Genomic DNA, 24,448 nt, shown 5'->3' on the forward strand with positions numbered 1-24,448 from the left:
TCTATTGGGTCCTTGAAACAGGGACTGTGCCTCAGTTGTCTCTATGTCCTCTGGGCCTAACTCATGAGAAATGTTTATTAAGTGTGGGGAATGAATGTTGAGGAGGGCATCTGCTGAGTGGACTTCTTCTGGAACAATAGAAAAGCACCCTAGAACCATTCTCGAGCTCTTACTTCTCACCTATCAGAAAAGCCCTATCATTTTATTACTATAAAATACATTGCATGTACTTAAAACACTCAAACTTTGAATTTTTGTTATAGATTACTCAAGGTTGATTTGGTTCTCTGTAGATGTTATTTCTGTGGTGGTTGACTACAGAAACACTAAATAGTCGTAAGAGATTATTATTATTGTCACCATTATAACTACAGTAAAAGATGATTGAAACTGTCCAGGATTTGTATTAAGCTACAGTTTGTGTTGAATACAAGGAAGTGCAACTTCCAACCCTGACGAAGAAGATGTTTCCAGGGGACCCAGTCACTCCCAACTAACAAATATGTATTTACCAGGCAATAGGCTGCTGCTAAGCCAACCCTCAAAGAAAAGCATGAACTCAATAGGAAATAATGGCTAAAAACATATTTGGTGTAAGAAAAGATAAAATAAGCAATTGCAGATTCAGCATGGCATCCAGAAAGGCCAAGTAGTTTATGAACTGCAGGCCCAACAATCGAATCAGTCTCACACAGTCTGTTCTGACATTGACTTTTCAAGCTAATTGCCTCTTGATCATGACTCCATAGGAGCAGGTGATATCAGGACAGAATCAACCAGAAAACTAGTTATCTGCAGGAAAGGACAGAATTGACTCTGCCTTTAGGTTCACAGAGTAGCTGTCATTGTCGTCACTCAGGCATATGAATCTATGTGATTCTTGGAAAATGTGGGACGAGGAGGTCTGTCATGAGAGCTATAGCTAATTGGAGGGACACGGTCTAATAGTCCAGCACAGTAAAAAGTAAAAATATGGGTTTTTTCCCCTAACCGGTGAATTAATAAAGTATGTGTAGCCATTACCCAAAGACTTGTGTCTCCCTCTGGGAATAAAATATGTATTTAGTTGTATCTCTTTAGAAGATTCACTTAGTGTAAAATAGAAAGACAGCTCTGATTAGGGCAGGATTCTTCACAATTAGATCGAGAGCTATAAAAGTAGAAGGATAAATTTGACTAAAAAATGTAGGGAATTTCAGACTCTCGGAGGGAAATGTGGGGAGATTTCAAGAGGCCGGGGTGTTCGAACCCAAGTCAAGCCAGCAAGCACCTCCAGGAGCTGGTGTGTGACCTTCACCTTCATCCCCAGGCTGATTTCCAATAGAAAGAAGCTGAAACCCAAATCACGCCTGGCTCTGTTCCTTCACAGCGCCCTCCCGCGACCAACGGCATTCTTCTTCCCTAAACCAAGGTGATCTCAATGGAAACTTTTTCTTTCCTCTTTTCCAGGTAATTTAAAAAGAAATAAATAAGTATCCAAAAGCCAACCCAGAGAGGAAAACCCTTTGGAAAGAAAGGATGCTGGCTCACTCATTGTCTCCCCGTGTGGGCAGTGGACTGCCGGGCACGCAGGCTGGGCACGTGCATCTGTTAGCTGGGGAAAGAATTCACTGCGGCGATTGGGCGATCGTTTGTGACTCCTAAATGCAGCTGCTCTGCAATGTGCCAAGTGTTCACACAGAAAATCATCAAACTCCAGGGAAGAGGGAGGGGCAGGGACGCTTGGAAAAACTGAACATTGGAGTTTTGGAGCAGGTTGAGAGGTAACAGGAGGGGGAAGATTTCATCTCTGAGGTGGTCCCATTTTAAATATGTTTTAGCCTTCTTACAGAAAGTGGCTCTCTGTACAGTTTACACACCGCCTGCCAGCCACTGCTCCCTGGCCTCCTCTGCCACCTTCCTTTTAAAGCAACAGCTGCTCATTCATGGGACTGTGCAAACACCTGGGCTTCTTGCGTGTGTGTGTGTGTGTGTGTGTGTGTGTGTGTGTGTGTGTGTGAGAGAGAGAGAGAGAGAGAGAGAGAGAGAGAGAGAGCGCACTTTATGAGCTTTGTGAAATAGAAGGCTGCAGTCAGCCTTAGAAGATGCCAAGGAGGAAAGGAGGAGAGAGGCTGGTAAGGGGCGCCCTCCCAGACAGTAGAGAGTGGAGGAAAATAGGATCATCTCAAACCTATGAACTCACTGAAAGCAAGACCAAAATAGTTTTGTCTCAAAGATGCTTGTTCTGACCAAGCTTTACTGCAATGCTGTAGCAATGGCGCACAGAGTCCAGACTCAGGAGTCAGATGCCCCTGGCTTTGAGTCCCTTCTCTGCCCTGTGACCTCTGCTTGTTCTTGGGCAGGTTGTCTAATCCGTCTCAGGCAAAACTGCATCACCTGTGAAATGGAGACAACAAACCTCTACCTCATGAGATGCTTGGAAAGATTAATTAGGTTAGTGCAACCTGGGCATAATAAGCTAGTAGAAAACAAGTATTAGCTCTATTATATCAGGCAATGTGATAGGCTGACTTATTCTTTATGACGTACTAGTGGTTATAATGTCATAAAATGTTGTTATGGAATAAAATTTCTAGTTCTTGAGGAATTAAGAATCTCTCACTCTGTCATCCGAAGAGAAAAAAATTCTCCTTAAGACAACATGCCTGTTTTCTAGTTTCTTTCACCTATAGATAGCCATGATACAACACTTCAACCTATTGTTTGTATTCTACATTGACTCAAGCGTTCTACTAAAACTCATGATGAGTGAAAGAAAGGGTAACGTGAATATAGAATTACTAAATCCAACATGGCGCAGTTTGTAATTGTTTTGCTTTCATTTTGTAGAACATGGAGCAGCTCAACAGAGTTATCTGCCAGCAGTTCTTCAGTGACAAGCCAGTGAGCTCAAGTGGAAGATGGATGGGTGATTTCGCTTTTCAGGCCCCAAAGCAAAGTAGACTCGGCAAGGAGTAAGGGTCACCATGAAAACAATCCATGTTTGCAGGGGTGACACATTTTGTCATTTGTAAATGTCTTCCAGTTTGGAGGGAAACGTAAGGAAATTCTCTGGAAGATGTTTTGAAGTTTAATTAAAACGCAGTTTGAAAACATATCCCTTGTGCTTTGCGCTTGTAAATGTGAGCGTATCAGGAACTTGCACAGGGATGTGAATGTTCTCATCCTGATGTTGGGTAGCTCTGGTTGGGACGTGTGTCTATGAATCTTCTGACAAAATAGCAGTGTGCCTCTTTGTGCACAACTGGACCTTGTGGGTAACGTCTGTGCGGTATATTCATAGGATGGAAACCTGATGTTTTAAATTCTCCTCACTTCCTCTGGGAGGTTGCTGTATACTCAGCACAAACCCTTGCTTCTTGTACTTTCAGGGCTGGAAAAGTTCCTAGTAAACCAGAAGCTGAAAAACAAAGGTCACTCTGGTGAACGGTTGATACCTTGGAGCAGTTAGTCATTCTCTGAGCTTCTTGTTATTGGGATAAGAGAGTGGCATGACACGGGAGTCTGAAATACTCAAAACTCTGAGCCATCTCCTACGTCCAGCAGACTTTCTGCTTAACTCTGCTTTTCAGTTCATTCATCCAGAAACTGAAAGAACTTTTAAGTTCTGTTCAATGAACATTTCTTGAGCACCTGCTATGTACTAATGCTGTTATCTAGTGTTGGATGATATACCTTGACTAAGACAAGGTTCCTGCCCTCAATAAGTTCACAGAATCATTAGGGAAGTAACATTGGCAACTTGGAAGTTACAGTTCTTCTCTTAAGGAGTTGACCCAGGACACATGATAGTATAATTCAGTGAAGTAATACCTTCAGCCTTTGGAATCTTCGTAGCTACCAGTATTTAACACCTCCCCTGGATCGTTTGATTGAGTCCTTACGAGGAGCTTAGCATGTGGCCATGTTTTGCTAACTGTATGATAGAATCTTTTTTTTTTTTGCCGTACGCGGGCCTCTCACTGTTGTGGCCTCTCCCGTTGTGGAGCACAGGCTCCGGATGCGCAGGCTCAGCGGCCATGGCTCACGGACCCAGCCGCTCCGCGGCATGTGGGATTTTCCCGGACCGGGGCACGAACCCGTGTCTCCTGCATCGGCAGGCGGATTCTCAACCACTGCTCCACCAGGGAAGCCCAATGATAGAATCTTTGATGATAGTCTTACTGTTAACACCTTCTGGGTTATTAAATAAGAAGTAGCCAGTATTTGTGCCTGGGATGTCTTTTACCCTTTGTTTAAGGAATGAACGATGGCTCTACTGGGAATACCTCCTGGGAACACTTAGAACTCTCAATAAAAGTGCACCCTGTTACAGAAGATGAACCCACTGAACTTCAACATATTGTTTCTGTTCACAGCTCGTTCTGTTTTTCCATGAACTTTGTAGCCAAAGGGAAGAATAGCAGTTAAACTGTAAGATGCTCTAGAATTAAACCCTAGATTATCCTAAAGTTAATGCCCTGTGATGGTTTAAGTATATCAGAATTTCTTGCAAAAGGCATTAACTTGTGTTCTTTAAGCACTTTGAGCATCTATTAAACCATATTTCAGGATTTACTTAATGAATTGACTATAAGATAAAATCAAAGTAATTCTTGACTTTGTTCTTCTTGTTGGGTCCATTATATATAGTATATTAAAGAACTTTTTGAATTTTAAAACAATTGACTCCCTTTGTTCTTGTATGGTAGTTATAGAAAGTTAAATAACTACTTTGCTCAACGGGTACTAAGGTTAGGTAATGGAAAATTAAAACAAAATTCTTAACCATCAAGGTGTATAATTATGCTATTTCCTAAGAAAAGCTTCAATTTCCCCTTATTTCTCAGATTGATGCTGCCTGCATTCCTAATTTTTGTAACAAGGAAGCTAGATGCCAATGTTGATTTTAGGTATTTTCAGGACCAATAATTTCAACACTGATCTGGGTTTATCACTTATGTAGCCCTGCACCTGTTTTACAATGATAGCTAAGAAAACACAGAGGCAAGGAATAGGGTCTTCACACATAAGTACCACTCCTTGTCTTTTGTAGTTGGACTTCCCAATGTCCATAAATATGTCTTAGGTATCTACTTATATACCAAATTTCTGTCTGAATAAAATTTGTGGAAGGCAATAGTGAGTTAGCAGATTAGGTTTTATTTTTTAATTCCAGAATACTTAGTCCAACTTGCCTCTATTTAAATCATTACTGCTTTATAAACATTACTTAAGTCAAGCATGAGCCATATTCACTTAGACCGTAATTTGCTAAGAGTTTATTTACATTCAAACACTTATTATCTTAAATTATGTATTTCAGTTTTTCTTTCATAGAAAATAACAATGTCAGAAAAAATGACTTTTTCCCCCAAAGGTTTTTTTCTTCCTTCATCTTCCCATCCCATCCCTTATCCTATGATTTTACTCCTATCGCTACTTGAAGACCAAGGATATGACTGAAGGTAATAATGGCATTAATAATGTTTTGGTCAGAACTGATAACTATAAATTCCCCCTTTTCATTTCAGGAATGGACTATTTGTGAAGAAAAGCCTAAAGATGACTTGAATCTGATGCTTCCCTGCCGTTATGTCCAGGTATTTACCACATCAGCGTTTAAAAAACACTTTTCATGTGAACAACACATAAGGGTTTGGTGCAGTCGTAAGATTTAGAGTTTCAGATGGAGTTTTGCAAAATGTGGTTATATCTGGTTTTAAGGCTCTCCAAGCTAGTTGCTTTATACAGGTTTAATGTATTGGTCTTAACTTCTGCATATTCCTTAGATATAAAAACCATATGCAGCAAATTCACAAGTGAAGCTAAGCACAAATTCTCATGTTTGCTCACTAACATAGATTCAACATTCTTACCCAAAATAGTAACATGGGCACTGTTTGAAGGCTATGGGACTTAAGTGAAGCTATGAATAAGTTCAATCTCAGAATATTCCTCCCAGAAACATTATCTTACTCACATCCAGATCAGCCTAATCTCTCCCTATGTGATTTTCCCCCCATTTTTATTTTTTTATTTTATTTTATTTTTGATGTTGGGGGTAGGAGTTTATTAATTATTTATTTTTGCTGTGTTGGGTCTTCCTTTCTGTGCGAGGGCTTTCTCTAGCTGTGGTAAGTGGGGGCCACTCTTCATCGCGGTGCGCGGACCTCTCACTGTCGCGGCCTCTTCTTGTTGTGGAGCACAGGCTCCAGACGCGCAGGCTCAGTAGTTGCGGCTCACGGGCCCAGTTGCTCCGCGGTATGTGGGATCCTCCCAGACCAGGGCTCGAACCTGTGTCCCCTGCATTGGCACGCAGATTCTCAACCACTGCGCCACCAGGGAAGCCCCCATTTTTAAATATTCATAGAATTTTGGATTATTTCAGTTTCTTGAATACAGCGTTTAGTTGTTTCATGTATACGTATGTATATATATATTTTTTTGTGTTACGCGGGCCTCTCACTGCTGTGGCCTCTCCTGTTGCAAAGCACAGGCTCCGGACGCGCAGGCTCAGCGGCCATGGGCCCGCGGCATGTGGGATCCTCCCGTACCGGGGGCACGAACTCGCGTCCCCTGCATCAGCAGGCGGACTCGTATGTATACTCTTGAGGGCATTTACAGAGTTTTATATATATATATATATATATTTGCCTGTTCTCTGCTTTTTTTCTGCCCTCTCCACTCTTCACCTTGAATTGGATGTACTTCATAAAATGATGTCTAGATAATTCAGCCGTTCTGCTGAATTGAACTTAAATATCGGACAAAATACATTTTAAGTGGTTTTAAACTAATGTGAAAATGTTGGAATTTCTACCAATATAAACATATTAAACTTAAGACCATATTCAAATATAGTTAAAAATTACATCATGTTTCTTCTACTAGAAATCTTAAAGGATATATCTATATACACATAAAATTCACCTTCTGAGTCATGGTGTAATTTAGATTATATTTTATTAGACATTCTTTACAAATTTAAAATACTGCTATTTTTACATGCGCAGAGGAAAATCAGTTTGGATAATTATTTAGGCATTCATTAAAATCAACCACAATATAGAGACACTTTATTGTGTCATTTATCAACATACTTGATATGTATATCTAAAGTGCATTATGTTACAAAAAATATAGAAATTCAGCAGCACCAAGACATATTTACAAAATAAATACATCAGTTGACAAAATAAATTATGGTAAATGTGATAATAATAATTGGATTAGCCTTGGCAAAAAAAAAATATTCACAATGACCAATGTGCAGTTTCATAGAGCAATGGGGGAGACAGTTTTATTCCAATGCATTTACAGTATTTACAGACAATAAATATTTCTAATACTTTCCATATGTTCATTATTACAGAATCCTGCAATATGTCTTCTGAACGTCTCTGCTGAAAATTTCAATGCCTCCTGTAAAGAGAAAGAAGGGAAAGAAGAGAACAGGTTAATTCTCTTTACAAATGAAGAGACACAAAATAAAGGATGTAAATTAAGGAACACAGAATCACAATAGAAAGAGATTCAGGGGACTGCTTGTAAATATCTTTTACAGAAGGTGATTGTGGGATCCACCTGACTTTCTAGAACCTCTGCTACAGGCCGAGTCTTTAATCTGATCAAATGGTCAATGTACAGCAGAAAGGAAAATGGGTAAGGGACAAATTTGAGAATTCAGAAATAAGGCCAGGCTGTGCAATACATCATTAAATACACCTTGCTTAGAAGTTTATTCCCCGGTGATGCCCAACAGAGGTGATGCACAGGTTGCTTATTCTGTTCGGGTTCTCACTGGGCCAATCTCTCACTAAGATAATGGGCTGTTGTGAGGGTAGAGTGTGTGATTTGGGGTAAAGGTTAGAAGGATGTGTAATTAAACAAAGTATGTTTGATTTGATGATATCTGTCCTTCTTTAGCTGTCCTTAAACAGTAATGAATAAAACTATCATTGGACTTTAGTTTTTGAAGCCAAAACTAAGATAGAATTGCTGCTAGTTTTTTGACTGAATCTTGCATTAGAGATTGGGAAAGCCCATTTTAAATTAGAGAATAAGAATCAATTAATTTAAAAGTATAAAATAACAATATTTCACATCACCACTGTGTTTGTTTTATTACCCAGAATAAGTTACCCCTTGGGACTGACACATTTTCGAACCCTTTTAAACACTGTAATGACAGTATTTTAAGATGAGCTAGTGACTTTTTCTCTACTTTTCTCTCTCCTTTTCTCTCCTCTCTGTGTGGTCTATTTCAGGGAATACATATTGGTGTCAAGGAAACAACTACGGAATGGAATCTGATTGGCTGTGTCACTGCATTAACAGCCAGAGTTTTACATGGCAGACCTGCATGGTTGTGAGACCTACCAAGAAGCAAACTCTTGACAATTTAGGAATTTTATGTGCAGCTTGAAGAATGAAAAACAAGTTTAGCATTTAGGGGGTTTTAATGTCTTAAGGAATTGACCTCTTCACCAAGAGTCTTGTTTGGAATGATGAAATAGCTAGCTCCTAGTTACACAGAAAAAAAATAGTTTACGATTAAAATTGTAAATGGTAGGTGGATATGGATGGATGCTATGAATAAAGTCCAAAAGGCAACTGTCAAACTCAATAATTTGCTTACTGTACTGATTTTTAAAGGTCTCGGTACTAAATGGTATTTAGTGAATTGAGTAACACAAGCAGGGAGGAAATGAATAGTCTCAAACAATTATTTCCTCAGAAGGAAAGAAAAAGGAAATAAATTAAAGGACCAAGGAAAAGATCTTTTGATTAAGTTTCACCCTGCCCAGCCAGTTTGCTTGTTATCTGTCCTTCTGATTTCTCTTTAACAAAGGCATGTAGTGGAACAGTCAGGTAAAATATATACCATGACCTAAAAGTATATGTATATGTTTATTACACATATGAGTATGACAACACTTTAGACCTCTAGCTCTTCTGAGTACTGAAAAGCTTTTCTATTATTTCTAAATCAGTGTTTGCCAAGGCAAATGATATGGTCTCAATTAAATGAGTTCTACTGTAACTGGACATCTCATTTGCAACATCAAAAATTCCAAAATGTAATTTCCAAAATTTAAAGCTATGTATTTTCCACTGAATGGTTCACGTGAGAGGATCCAGACAGTGTTAGCACAATAGTTTCTTTTAAGAAATACCACCACTATTATATATTATAATCAAGTCTGTGCTTGCTATATCATCAGGCCTCTTAGATCATAGTATAATAATGCAAAGAGATTAAAAAGAGGACATTAATAAAAGGTTGGAGGCTTACAAATCTTTAAAATAGTTATTCTGAAAAGATTCTAGTTGGATTACAAAATTTGCATGACCCCATATGTTCTCATCAGTACACTCCTGAATTTCCCCACTCTTCCCTACACCTCTATTGCATTGTATTGGGAGAATGCCAACATCTGGCTGCCAAATGAACAGTGCTTTCCATGAACATCCCTCAGAACCAGGGAACAGAAAGGAGAAGCAGAAGTATTCTACTTCTTTCAGTCCTAGGTCTGGATTTGATTAGGGTACTGCCTAATTTTTACTAAATCTATTTTTTTTAATATCTTTATTGGAGTATAATTGCTTTACAATGTTGTGTTAGTTTCTGCTGTACAACAAAGGGAATCAGCTATACATATACATGTATCCCCACATCCCCTCCCTCCTGAGCCTCCCTCCCACCCTCCCTATCCCACCACTCTAGGTGGTCACAAAGCACCGAGCTGACCTCCCTATGCTATGCAGCTGCTTCCCACTAGCTAGCTATTTTACATTTGGTAGTGTGTATATGTCCATGCCATTCTCTCACTTCATCCCAGCTTCCCCTTCCCCCTTGTGTCCTCAAGTCCATTCTCTACGTCTGCGTCTTTATTCCTGTCCTGGCCCTAGGTTCTTCAGTACCGTTTTTTTAGATTCCATATATGTGCGTTAGCATACGGTTACTAAATCTGCTTTAACTTAGAGACACCTTTGGGATAAGAATTGACGAGGGCTGGTTTTCAATTCTCCAGATATTTAAGAGCATTGCAAATTTTAAATGAATAGAATTTATTCAAAAGTATTTCTACTTCTGTTTTTATAACATATATTATATATATATATAATGGATAAAAATAGGTTCTGGCAATAAAGTAAAACACTTGCATTAGTTATAAATATGTACAATTAGGATCATATCTTAAAATACACTGAATGTGTGCATTAAGCCAAGACTTACGGGGTTTGTTACCCCTTGTAGATCCATTAGATATCTGCAGATAGATCATTCACTATGCTAAAGACTCCTCTAGTGCCACTGCCCACTGATTACTGAAGCTGTACTACTTAGCCAGTATAACTATTATTTATATGCTATTTAATGATGGGTTTTGTCAACGTAACTCGAAGATAGATGTGTTGGTAAAAAGGTTCAAAATCCCCTTTGAAACATCACTCTGTCATCCTATCTCTACCAGTCAGGGGAAAGGATTGGAGAAGTAACAGGGGACTCTTTAAATAATGAGATCATTATTGCATATGATGCATTCTTGTGTAGTTTTCCTCTTTCTTTCAAACCCCACAGAAAAGCTGTACTGAAAAGTAAAAACCAAAAAAGATCCTATCAGCGGAAATGCAGGGGTAAAGTGCAGTACTAACACGGCGCTGGCTTAAGCGTCAGGAAATGAAATAAAGGCAGTTCTGAGGACAGCCTATCCCAGTTCCCAGGTCTGCTCAGTTGCCTTAACTGTGGAAGGCCTTCGTTTTCTATTTTATAAAATGAGATTAATACTTGCCTCGTTTTTGCCTCACAGAAACACACATAGGTAGATAGATAGATAGATAGATGATAGATAGATAGATAGATAGATAGATGGTACAACCAGAACGAAATCTAAAAGCACCCAAATAATAATTCCATGTAATCTCACTTAATCTTCACCTGACCCAGTGAGGTTGGCACAAGTACTATCTTTATTTCACCGAAGAGGGGAGTTAGTCTTAGAAAGACCAAGGAACTTGCCCAACGTTATGAGCTTTAATAAGTTTAGACCCAAGACTTGAACCTAAGGGTTTTGGCTCCAAAGTGTGTGCATATGAGCATCTGTGAGCTAAGAATAAACAAGCCACATAGATGTGGTTTTATTATTCCTACTATAATACCCTAGAGGAAGTATTTCAACTTGCAGTGGGCAAATAGATACATGAGAAAAACTTATACCTTATAACCAAGTCTATACTTAAAAAATTTCAGAAATCATGATTTTTGTTCCATGAACTGGTAGAAACCAGAGTTAAATTTAAAGCCTGTGTTTAAAATTTTAAATTTAATTAAATGAAAATATATTTAAATTTTAAGTAAATTTAAATTAAAAAATGTGGACGGCTGAGAACTGTTTATGGTAAGATATTTTTCTGTAGTGTTTGTAGGTCATATCAAATCCTTCTGCATTCTCCCTTGGAGTGAAAAAAAGAAAGAAAGAAAGAAAGAAAAAACAATCAAAGCTTGACATGGTGTGAGTGGGGGAAATCAATACGTTTCTCTAACAAATGGTGAAGGTGCAGTAGCTTCTAAAGCTTGAGTGAAAAAACGAAAGGGGTTAGTAGAGCACTAAAGGATTGGTGTCGGGGTTTGTTGGTGGAGAAAGAAGCAGCGTGATTAAACCCCCGTGGGTGTTGAAGGGCTGGGAGCACACTGCTTTAAGGCAGGCCGTATCCTGAGCCATCTTGGTTTTGTAAGCTTTTAAATTGTGGAGCCATTGATTGAGGGACAGATAGGGAGGAGATTCTAGGTCTGTGCAAGCCAAAGCAGAATAGAGGCTCCACACCCCACCTGGGGACACGGAGGAGGAGCTGGGGCCCCGGGAGCCGGTTACCGTGTATTGAGCTCCAGCGATGTCGCGGAGATGTCAGACAGGTGGTCCCCTTCCAGCCAACACCCAGCCACGCCCGAGTTCAGCCAGGCCGATCGAGTTCGCCGCTTCTTCTTTTCCTGCTCCTTGCGTTTTCCAGGCTTGCTTTTCTTTTTCTTGCCAGGTGTCTTCAGTGGCTGCTCTTTGTACGTCTCTACCTTGTTGGTTTCCTGAGTCAAGTATCTGCCCTCATCGTCAGACCCAAATCGGACGGGGTGGTTCTTGGTGTTGGGAACAGGCTTGGAGTTGGTGGACACCTCCGAGGTAGCTCTGATTTCAGCTGTGTGGATTTCCGCGATCAGATGGTGAAGGAAGAATCGTCGCCGTAAATCTTGGATAGACTTCCCCTTGTCATGGAGAAGCTGGTGTTCAGACACAGCTCTTTTGCTTTAAGGGAAAAAGAACAGGAGGGGAAGGAAACAATGACGTTTTAGTAGATGGCAGAGACCACAAAGACTTGAGGAAAGCCCTTTAAATTGTCTAGTTGATCCAATACAGGATACAAACTAAGCTGGAAGAGCTGCAAGCTGACTGAGCAGGGAAGGGGCGAGAGCGGAAGGGAAGAGCCGGCCGTTAGGAGGCTCCAGCTCCAGCCTCAGCTATGCGGCTCCCTAGGTCTGGGACCTTGGTGAGAACATGAACGTTATTGGGCCTCAGGGGCCCCATATGTTTAAAAGGAAAGGATCAGATTCTGAGATTTCTATGTTGCCTTCTCAATTTAAAATATTATGATTCAGTTATTCAAAGAAATGGACAGAAATCATTGGGCTTTTTTTCCCACATTTTTCAGAGTTGTGTTGGGGAAATAAATCCAGGTGTCCTAGTCTGGGAAACAAAAAGGTGGCTGATTTCACCTGAGTACTCGCCCCAGACATACTTGTGCATGAGCAGGCGTGCATGCACGCATACTGCTCCCCACTTGAGAAAATAATACTACTACTGAATCTCAAAGAAGAGCAAGCTCTACTAGTAAAAGCAAACAAAGACTGAAGGATGAAGTGAGCTGTGAAGCCTGTCTAGGAAACCACCTAACAGACTGAATTTGAACATGATTGATATTAGACTATGGGCTACCAAGAACCTATATGTGAAGGCCAGCTGTCAGAGAGAGCATGCATAATTTTCTGTAAAGTAGTGGGTGGTCTCTTTAAAATGACTTTGAGTGTTTAAATTAAGTGAGATCATTCTATTTCATCTGTGCGTCTCTTTTTTTTTTTTAATTTAGAATTTCAGAGGGTAATATCTTTAGTACTTAACTGAGAAATTCACTTTTCTATTTGTTCTTTGTCTTAAAAATATCTCTAGAAACAAATATGATTTTCCTATTTAAACAACACTCTAATAAAAATATAGTGAAAAAGAATAAACTAATTCTCTATCAATTCTTTTAGATAACACCCCAACTCTTGCTTAAATGTCCATTCATGCATTCTTGTATTATTCTGTGTGTATTTATTAACCAAATTTAAGTATTGCATACATGAATCAGTCATATTATGTCTGCTACAACTATGCTGCACCTAACTCCAATTTCTACCACTGAAACAACCCTCCAAAGTGGCTCATATTCAAAAGTATCTGAAGGGGCCTTCCCTGGTGGTGCAGTGGTTAAGAATCCGCCTGCCAATGCAGGGGACACGGGTTCGAGCCCGGGTCCGGGAAGATCCCACATGCCGCGGAGCAAATAAGCCCGTGTGCCACAACTACTGAGCCTGCGCTCTAGAGCCCGCGAGCCACAACTACTGAGCCTGCGTGCCTAGAGCCCGTGCTCCGCAACAAGAGAAGCCACCACAATGAGAAGCCCACGCGCTGCAATGAAGAGTAGCCCCCGCTCGCCGCAACTAGAGAAAGCCCGTGCGCAGCAACGAAGACCCAATGCAGCCAAAAATTTAAAAAAATAAAATTAAAAAAAAACTATCTGAAGGTATTTCACAGGGCTGCGTCCCACATATTTTCATTCCCCTGACACTACGATAGATTTATCTGGTCTCATTACTTTCATTAATATAACTTTAACTCCTCAGAGAAATATGACAATAATAAATAGCACTCTCCTCATTTTACAGATGTGGAAAGTGAGGTTCAGAGAGATTAAAGGCCTCACACTTGCTCACATGATGAGAACAGGCAGAACCAGGCTCCAAAGACGAAGTCTTTTAATTCTAAAACCAAGATTGTTTTTAGACTTCCTCAACCCTTTCTCTTACTGAAGCTGAAGTGTATGTTGAGGAAACAACAAAGGAAGGTCATAAAGAGACTGTGGTAGGCACCATGGCAAGGGGCAAATGGACAGCAATTTATCAGTTTCCTTGAAGACCAAGCTTGTCCCAAGAAGTACATTTTCATCACCAGAATAACGAACCAGGATTCCTAGTCTGGATTATCACTGGGGGAAGGAGAGATTGTCTAGTTATATTGTGAGTCCCAGAAGGGTAAGGCATGAAAACACAGTCATTATTTCTCCGGACCTTATAGCCAGAATACCAGCTTCCTTTCAGCATTTTAGCGTGTGCACTGACTTTAAGCCATGAAGCTTGTGCAAAAAAGACATGACTTAATGGAAAGGAATTTAACAGGAGCCTGGTTTAAATGAGGCATGAAGGAGTCTCTCTTCCTTTTTGAAGGTGCCACATGTGACTAGATTAAAATTCACTTACTTTGTGGCAGTAGTTAGTATCCTGGAAACTCTTAATAACCTACAAATTGGAGGCTTTGCTACAACAGATTTATATTGTCTAATAACATTTTTAAAGGATAGGACTGATATACTTGCAAGTATTATAAGTCTTGCAGTTAGTAAGTATCTTTTAGCAAAATGTCACGTTAAAGAAAGAAGTTCTTAGGTGTGATCAATTATACTATTTGGAGCTTTTATTATTTTCTCAATTCCTGGCAGATAGCCACCCATCTGTATTGTTCTCCAAATGTATAATACAGCCTATTCTAGCTTAACTCGGGGTCAAAACTTTTAACAGTTGGTCTGTTCTAATCAAGCCACCGTTGCTCATGCCTCCTCTGACTGGCATATATGCCTGTCATCCTGGCTAGCCTGTCAACTGTGAGTCATGGTGCCTTCCTAACTCAGGCACTGCTCTTTCCCAGGATGGTTCTCATGGGAAATGGAGTGATCATTCTATCCTCTGTTTTATAAAAAGCCTACAATATGGTACAACTTTGTCCAGATTAAAATAGTACATCTTTCATGGGGTACAAAGATTCTTTCTGCCTTTAGGGGTAATTATTAATATATTAGAAAACACAGACTTTCTTAAATGTTAAATCTGAAATGCTGTTACATAATTTACCTACTAGCTCAAAGGTGTCTGCATTTAAAATATTGTGAAGAATGAATTTCTGATTGAGCAACTACACTAGAGGATCAGGAATATAATAGTGTCTTTATTGTCAACAAGGTCCAGGGAGTGTTCTATTTATTTTCCAAATAAGACATTAACTGAGACAAGGGTAAGTGACTAGCATGTACAAACTAGATGTACACGGGTGGTGGGCAACATGTTCCAATTACGGAGGCTTTCACTTTAGATAATTCTGAAGTACTTAAGTTATAAATATGGCCTCAGTAACAGTCTGTTACTTTATATGTCTGTAAACATTGCATAGCACAATGGTTCACATGACATTTATTACATACCCAACATGGAAAAACAAGTATGCTATGTTCATGGTCTCCTTTGATTATTATTAAAAGATGCAAAAATGTGGAGGAAATGCTTAACACAGATAACTCTGAATTCAGTCAAAATACAGCTCTTCTGCCTTAAAAAAAAATCACTCTCAAGGGAGTTTTCAGGGAAGAAGATTCAATTTCTAAGGAGCTCTCATGGAGCATAGGGAATAGTTGGAGTGATGGGAATTCCGTTTTCAGCACAGGAAGAGATGGCATGCTCGTGCTGATGCTAGCCTCCTAAGGAAGCCATCTGGGTTTAAGAAGAAAAGTTCTGTGGTACATGGAAGAGTCAGGGTTAGGGTGTTAGAGTTAAGATGACTCACCAGAAGTCCCTTCCAACCCAAATGACTCAGTCGAAAGTTATGCTTTTCACTAAGTGGAATAGACCCAGTCTGGCTCCCAAGCAAATCAGTCAATGATGTTTTAGGTTTCTGAATCTGCTGGGGCTTTCTTTCTAAGTTAAACACAAAGACCGCCACCTGCTGAAAGCCACGTACATCTGGACAAGAATGTCCTCAGGTCTCCAACTTACTCACGCTCTAGACTCATTAAGTAAAGTCCTTTTGCACTCACAGGTCCAGAAGGTTCACAACCTACATTGCCATGGCCTGGGAACTGTTATTGTAGTAGTTTCCTCTCCCTTAAAAGTTAGCCGTTAGCTAGAAAACATCTAAAGCAGTTTCCCTAATACTTGGTGTGAAAAGTAATCGGGGAGTAATATGATTTGATTATATGTTAAAATTTCTTTCCAGGATCTAGGTTGATTTGTCGTAATAGTAGACTAATGCTTTGTCTAGCGCACAAAATTTACTGTTACTTGGTAATAATGCAAAAATAATGACTCTTTTTTTAAACTCCATTTGGCTGCAATAATTTGATGAAACCTTTTAATCTGCTGATGATTTCAGCCTCCATGAAAAACCATGGCTGTAATGTGATGATCTATTAGCCACTAACTATAAGAATGTTTTGTGGTAGTTTTATAACCATCTGCTGAGTGTGAGTGTTTAACTGCAATATTGTATTTCACCCACAAACAAAACTATAACAGAGTCTCTGGCTGCTAAATGGTTTCTGATGTGTCTTTTGCAAGGTGCAACAAGGAAAGAGTTAAAAATAGCCTTTAGGACTAACTTAGCACTATTTTTATGCCATAACTGTAGATTTAATCATGGCCCGTTTACTGTTTCTCAAAAGAGAAAGCAGGTATTTCTTAAGCAACTTTAAAGAAAAAAATTGGCTCTGTTCCAAGACAGTATTTTTTGACCAAATAAATACAGCATTTAAGTGTGTTTTTACAAATGTACTCTTCATCTATATTTATATATGGATTTTACATAACTGAATTAAATACAAGTTTCAAAATGAGCGAAAAGTCAATACAATTTCCAGAAATACATCAGCAAAATGTTGATTTGAAGAATACAATGCAGCTTTATCGTCAGCAAAATGTTCTACACAATTTGCCTTAGGAGATTCATAATAGATTTTCATTTTGGTGCCAAGGTTCAGACATGTCTAAAGTAATTTCATTTAAGGATTCTCTGCTTTAATAATAATAGACGAAGGGCACATATAAAAAGTTGCCTTTTTGTACACCCTTGGGAATTTACAAGAAAGCACCAGGAACTTGATTGTAAGTATTAGATATTGCTATTTTTATTGTTAGTGTAAACGTTCTCCGTAATTCCTTCACCAGAGGCAAACTTGTCTCAGTTCTCAAACTTTACGGTTTTCCCATCCTGAACACCTAGAGTGCAGCTTAAAGATCACCCAAAGATGGTCTTACACACATTAATGAACTGCTAGGTCCAACGGATTATTAAGCTAGTGTACTCGCCCACTCTTCCAACTTTTCAGTCACAAAACATGGTGTTATTTCTCTGGTGTGCTTTGAGGTATGATTATTTTAAAGTCAAAATTATCCTTAAAGAATCACCAAATGAAAATGCCAAGATACAAGTTTTCAGTCTACAGTGCAAATATTTGACTCCAGATTAAAGAGCTGTTAGCAATAATTCCAAGGGGGGAAAAAGTTTCCACACCTAATATTCATTTTGGAATCAAGCACTCTAGCGTTCTTGAACGGTATCAATACCAATGTTGGAGTTGTGCCATTGCAAAGTTGTTACTACTTCATTATATAATATGCCTACATTATGTAATGTGGTCCATTTTATATGCTTAAAATTATGTCATTCATAATAAAATTAGATGTAAAGTTTTTGCTTTTCACACAAAACCTGTCACCCACATGCAGTATGTACGTATACAAGTGCACACAGACATATGTCGCCTGAACCCCTCAGCTTCCTCCGAGTTATCTAAGTTTCTTGCAATCTTCACAGTTTCAATATCTTCCCAGGTCCTGAAAGTAACCCTTTTTTTTCACTAAAGGAGATTTTGCCTAGAGGAGATTCTGTAAAACGCTCCCTCTCATGGAAACACAAAAAATTTGTCTCTTGCCTGTTGCCCCTTGAGGTTCAACCAGTTCTCCCGCCGGGTTTGAGGAGCCGGGCTCAGCCCCGTGCAGGTAGCGGATCTCTCCGCTCTCTAACCCGGGCGAGGAGCATCACTGACCGCGGCGAGCGCTGGGCAGCGCCCCAGCCTGGTGGCCTCTCCCCCTGGACTCCCCAGCCCTCACCCGGCGCCCTGGGGAGGACCGGGCACTTACAGTCGGCGGCCGAGCTCCTCCACCGAGCGCCCGCAGGAGGGCACCGAGTAGCTCAGCAGGAACAACGCGACGCTCCACTGCTGAACCAGCCTCCACAGCATCGTATCCTCTCTCTCTGGGGACCTGCAACGGAGAGGAAAGGGGCCCGAAGTGTCAGTGCGGCATCTCCATCTCCTCGCACTACCCCGCTGCGCCCCTTCAGCCTGCTCTCAAATAGCCTCCTCAAGGGCATCTCCCAAGTTGCAAAGAACAAGAAAAAAACTTTCTCTGGAGCCTCTCGGCACTTACTTATTTAGGAACAAACTACTGTGCTTTTTCCAAACCACACAGGCAAAAAGGGACCAAAAAGAGGAAGAAAAAAAAAGAAAAATCAGAGGCGCCTCCTCCGAAATAATAACCAAAATGAAATGGGTTTATATATGTATCTATGATGAGCAGCGTGTTTACACGTCTCCCATAGCAATGTCTAATTAATCTGGCCGGCAGTATCTTGGGTTCGGGAAGCAGGGCTAACCCCTTCTTAAAAAAAAAAAAAAGAAAGTTTCCCCTTCCGAAGTCCGCTTCTTTGCGAACTAGGCCGTCTTGTTCCAGAGCCACTTGCAGCGAGACCCACATATATATACCTAGCTGTCTGTCTACCTCCTCTGGTGGGCTGGTTGCTTCCGGAAAGTTGATTACACACACCCTGGGAACCAGTTTCAAGTGCGTGTGTCGTCGATCAGGAGGGCCAGGTGGCGGCGAGGGCGGGTTAGCAGCGGCGCGGAGGGGCGGCGGCGGCCTGAGCGAGCGGCAGGGCAGCAGCGGCCCCGCTTCAAGACCGGGGAGGCATGCTGGCCGGGCGGCGCAGGTTGGAGGAGAGTTGAAAGCCGAGCAGAGGAATGTTCACACGCTCGCAGGCAAACCTGCCGGAGAAGTGAGCGAGTCGCAAAGAGGTGGCGCCCTAGGAACGCGCGCGGGGCGAGCGAGGGCGCGGGCGCGCGGGGGGCGGGGGAGGCGACGGGCGGCCGGAGCGGCCGGAGGCAGCCCCGAGCCGGGAACATCCCGCCGGCCACGGGGAGCCCCCCTCCCTCCCCGCGGCCCCCGGCGCTGCCCGGAGCTCCCCCGAGCCCCACCCCGGAGCGCTGGCCCCGCCGCGCCAGCCCGGGGCCGGGGGCGTGGGCGGATCCGCACGTTCCCGCCGGGTCCCTCCGGCCCCGGACCGCTCCGCGGATCTGCAAGCCGAGGTCCCGAGGGCGTGCGGACCGCCCGGAGCAGCCACGACCCCCGTCGCGCAGCTGCAGCCGAGACCCGCGGGACTCGAGCCCCGCGGGCGCCCAGGCCGCCGGGGGCGGTCGGCAAGGAGGAGGCCGAGGAGCCGGGGCGAGAGCCCGGGCGCCCGGCATCCTCGGCGGGGAGGTCGCGGGCCTTTGGCCAGTGCCTTTTACGAGCCTTAAGCCCGCTTTGGGAGCTCCGGGAGCGTGATGGGAACCCTCCTCCCTGGCCCTTTCCTGGGACAGGCTGAGTGGGGAGTGTTGACTAGGCAGGGGGGAATCCTTCGCATAGAAAAGTAAAAACGGTTTCAGACTTCAGGTCGAGATGGCATTTCTTGCTGTCTCAGAACAGCTGAGGACATCTGGAGCCTGCCCAAGAAAGCCCGCGCACAGGATGGAGACCCCCTTTTGAATAGCAGAGGGGGACCGAAAACTCCTGGGGAGCGCACACGGCCCTTCCGCCCACAGACAGGAGTCTAACCCGCTCTTTTCCCCGATAACCTACTCTGTTCCCTGCCCCCCCCCCACCCCGTGTCCCCTGTTACATATTCTAGGGTGACTCTATCCTTGTCGCTTCAGCCTGCAGAAGCAGCGGAACTATCGCTCTAAGCTGCTCTGCCTCGGAGAAGCGAAGGGAAAGCAGGGGTTTTTTCCCAAAACTGTTGGGCGGGGAAGAAAGACTGCTCTGAATTACTGGGCAGTATCGTCTAGGGAGGGCTTGCAGCGGATGTGAACGCCCTCCCCACGGACTCCTCTATCTTTCGGAAATGAACCGGGTGGTTGGGAACCATTCAAGAGATGTTTGTCTTCTAGACAGACAACCCCACTGGTAGGTTTCAATACTCTGTAGAAGGCTAGTGTGATTTAGAGATTTGAGATGATTAAGGGAGCCTGACCTTTATCAAGCCTGGTTTCTGGCTGATGCTCCACAGTTTTACCAAGGTTGGGTGAAACAGCGCCCTCTCACAGACCCTCGCTCATCTCGGCTCCCTTTTCCCATTGTTAGCTGCTTAGCTAACTAGCTTTAGCTAACGTTTGCTGCTTAGTTTGGGTGGGTGTCACCCCTTCTCAGAAGCTATCATCTCCCTCATTTGCTTGCTTTAAACTTCACACTTAAAAAAAAAGTAAGCAAAAATCAAAACTTGGCTTCCTCCAACTTAAAAAGAAATCTGGGAATTTCCACAACTTCCCTTGAACGTTTAAGAATCTATAAATGTTAGACCTGTTTGCATGGCATGAAAAGACAAAGTATCAGCACTCAGAAATGTCAATCTTTGAACCTCTAACACTTTCTGATTTATAATAAATTCTTTCCAAAAAGACGCAGGAGCCTTAATGTAATCGTTAGAGCTGAAGGGGGAAATCTGTAAAGTAAATCACAAATGAGCCATTTAATACTTGCAAGTTGTTTAACATTAAAATGATAATATTTGCTTCCACAATGAAAAACCCAAAGGTACTTAGCCAAGTTTCAAACTACCCAGGCTTTAGAAAGTCAACCCTCCCCCAATAAAAGGTTAAAACAAAAAGCAGATTGAAAATATTAAATCACTTACACTGTAAATAAATTCATTATATTCTCAGAACATTATAAAGACTGGCCTCAATAGACTGCTTTGATTTATGTTGCTTTTTCTAATTAAACAAAATTGACCCCCTCTCCCTCCCTCCTTTCTTTCCCCCCACACACTTTTCTGATGTTAATGGCAAAACATCTATCAAATATTTTTAGAATTTCCTCTCCTCCACAAAAAGAGAAAATATAGACACAGGAAAAATAAATAGTCTTTATATACTTGGAATACTGAAGCTTTCCTCATAATTTATTACTTCACCTTTTCCTTGATTTACAGTCTTCTCTGCTCTTCTGGCCAAAGGAGGGAGATCTTCTCAGCAGTCTCTTCCAGAAATAATTTTTTTGTTTTGTTTTTTCAAAAAAGTAAAATTAAGTCTTAAATGAATTAAAAATTTCCTGTAAGGAGCCTTCTGTTCCCACCCAAGGTAATTATTAGAAAGCAGGTCCCTCTTCTAAAGCCGCCCTGTTTATTACTTTCAGTAGAAATTCTCCTCAAATATACCCTCAATATATACTTTTCTGAGAAGGATATTTTCTGACATCATAATCTAGTTCTCAATATAATTGAGTAACCTCTATGATAATGCTGAGGACACGACTGCAAATGAGATGACTCCACACTAGAAGGCTTTCTTCTTTTCTTTTCTTTTCTTTTCTTTTTTTTTTGAGGCTTAGGAATAGAAAAAGTGCCAACAGAGGCAGAATGTTTGCTTAGGCCTTGCTATCACATAAATGCACCTTAGCAAAGGAGGATTTGAAGACCTGCCTTTAATCTGAAGTCTCGCCATGTGAAGACAGATTAGCATTGTGAGATCTACTCCTACACGAATGCCTAACCCATGAGCAAGCCCCAGACTTCCATCTTCCCATCCCCAATGACAGAATTATATCCCAATTTTAAAAAGAGATTTTCTAAATTTCCAAGTGCACTTCTACTCTTAAATTCATGTTTATATAACCAGTTGATGTCTATCTCCAGGGATATCTCCTCTTGCAATTTAGGAAAAAAAAAAAAAAAACCCTAGCATTTATGTTTAGCTTCCTCATCTTTCTCCCTTTTCCCCTCCTTGTCTCAAACAACAAGCAAGGAAGCATACAAATGAAAAAAAAAACACCTACAGCTCTTTAAACAGTGCACCTGGGCTCAGAAATTCCCTTATCTTATTACAAAGAAACATCCAAATTTAACATTTGCCAATCTGTAGGTCCAAGCTATATCTCTAAAATCCTATGAGACCAAACAACAAAACTCACCCCTTCTCTTCTCCGGTCTTTTTCTTTGTTTGCATAAAGAAGTTTGCATAATTAGCTCATGTAAAGTTATCGTTTGATTGCATTAGAACATGGTTCAAATCACTTTGAACCATTGCCTGGATTGGGACTTGAGAGCTGACCTCGAGGTAGCAAAAAAAAGGAAGTAATGCCTTTAAATTCCACATAGGGGCAGGAAAGGGTGTGTTTCATTATTAAATCTCTTTATAGTTAGATGAGGATAGGACTCAAACGGGGGCTGTCTTCTCTAGGAACAGGACTGGCTGCTGACCTGTGGAGGGGCTGCCTCAGGGAGAAGCACCTAGACACCATCAAGCTGATGGGATTCTTTTATTGGCAAAGTGGGTCATACCCTCCTGGCCCTTCCCTACTTTCTGGGCAATGTTCAGCTTTTCCCAAACAGGACCAGAAAGCCCACGGGTGAGGCAGTTTTCCTGGAGGGCCCAAGCCAATGTGAGATGAGAAGGTCTTTAAGAAAGCGGGATCTCCAACAAGTCCTCCAAGGTCAAGCAGTGGTGCAACCTTCCAAACCTGTGAACATCAAAACATGACTGAGAAGGGATGGAGCCCCTGGCCAGGAATGGAGCCCGTGTGTGTGTGTGTGTGTGTGTGTGTGTGTGTGTGTGTGTGTGTGTGTGTGACAGAGAGAGAGAGAAAATGGTTGTGTAGTGCAAGAGTCCTGATCTCCTGGTCTGATGCCCACTGGATGCCCTTGGCTGGGCCCAGTTCCTGGCTCCCTGAAGCAGGCAGCTCTGGACTTGTGTGAGGCCACAGGGAGAGTTCCAAGTCCCACCTGGCTCAGACGACAACCCCTCCATCTGAAACTGATCTTGGGCATGTCACACAGCTTTCCTGGCAGGGACCCAGCTCTCCTGTGAGCAGAGTCGTCCTTTCTTAAAATTTGAGCCCTGTTGTCTGGAAGGCGCTGCCCCCGGAGAATCGGCAGGACCTCGGAAGCAGTTTACATCCCTAACACCATCCCCCGCCCCTTCAAACTGGGCCAGCTCTCAGCTCTGCACAAGGCAGCACCGGACTAGGGTACCCATCCTCTCAGACAGAAAGGCATCCGGACACCCACACTTCGCCAGGGTGTGTGTATTTAGCTTGAGCTTGTGATTACGATGTGTTTGGGCCCTGCCTTCCCTTACTGGGATTCCTGTCAGAAATAAGGCCGCGGGAGAGCAAACGTGAAAGCCACGCTCTTCCCTCTCTGGGGTCTCCCGGCCTGGTAGTTGCGCTCTGGGCGCAGGAAGGGGAGGTGTGTGTCTCCTAATGGCAGGAGGCCCGGGTCTTGGAAGAGGCGTGAGACGACAGGACCATCTTTATCAGCCCTCATCTCCCACTACAGATTTAGGTAGCGCTTGCGAATACGGTACCCAAGGAGGCTTGGTTCTCGGGCACCTTAGACTTGATGGAAAATTTAGAGGTCTGGGAGGCCCTCGGAGGGTCTAGCTATGTTCCCTGGGTTCTTGGGCTTCTCTTTCTCAGCGTCTGGACTCCGATTGCAGCACAGAATCCTTCTGTCCGCAGCGGTAGAATTGAGGCCTTCGCGCTGCGCCCATCCCGCTAGGTTTACTGCATGGCTTCGCACCCAGTACAGAGATGTCCGCCCAGCTCGCCCCCTCCTCCCAGAAGGGCCCTGCTTCTGGCTGCGGGGGAAAGGAAGCTTCGGGAACAGTGTGACCCGAAGACAGGGTCCGAGGCACTAGCGAAATTCCTGCTAGCAGGGCTCTCTCCTCCCTTCTCTCTCCTGGGCGATCTATGACTCAGACTTGACATCAGCCCCTGGCAGACAGTGACAATAAGTTCCCAGTGGGGGTGGGGCGGCTGTACCCCACCCCCGGCCTGTCCCGGCCCAGGTCCGGTCTCCAGGGGGCTGTGCAGGCTCAACCTCTCCTCCTGGAGGCCCCGGGACTCTCTGTCCTCGGGCCCGCCTCCCGCGTGTCCGTCCGGCGCGGCCAGAGCCCCGGAGCCCGTCTGCTTTATTTCATTTAACACAATCGGCAAAGCCAAGGCGGGGTGAGGGGCGGGCGCGGGCCCGAGGGAGGAAATGAAGGGACGTGGAACAAAGTTCTCTCTGCCAAGTCTCCCCGT

At 42.6% G+C, this 24,448-nt stretch overlaps 1 protein-coding gene across 1 annotated transcript; it reads right to left on the reverse strand.

Moving 5' to 3' along the window:
* Positions 1–7,097: 7,097 nt before the first annotated feature.
* On the reverse strand, positions 7,098–18,908 carry PTHLH (parathyroid hormone like hormone). The gene is made up of 4 exons (XM_082666921.1): positions 18,880–18,908; positions 18,257–18,379; positions 11,859–12,281; positions 7,098–7,404 (listed from the first exon to the last, which is right to left on the reverse strand). The coding sequence occupies exons 2-4, from the start codon at positions 18,355–18,357 to the stop codon at positions 7,395–7,397; spliced, it is 534 nt and encodes a 177-aa protein (XP_082523047.1). The 5' UTR covers positions 18,358–18,379; positions 18,880–18,908; the 3' UTR covers positions 7,098–7,394.
* Between the last annotated feature and the right edge of the window lie 5,540 nt (positions 18,909–24,448).

The sequence above is a fragment of the Grampus griseus genome (genome assembly GCF_964374135.1).
Source record: "Grampus griseus genome assembly, chromosome: 11".
Taxonomy (NCBI): domain Eukaryota; kingdom Metazoa; phylum Chordata; class Mammalia; order Artiodactyla; family Delphinidae; genus Grampus; species Grampus griseus.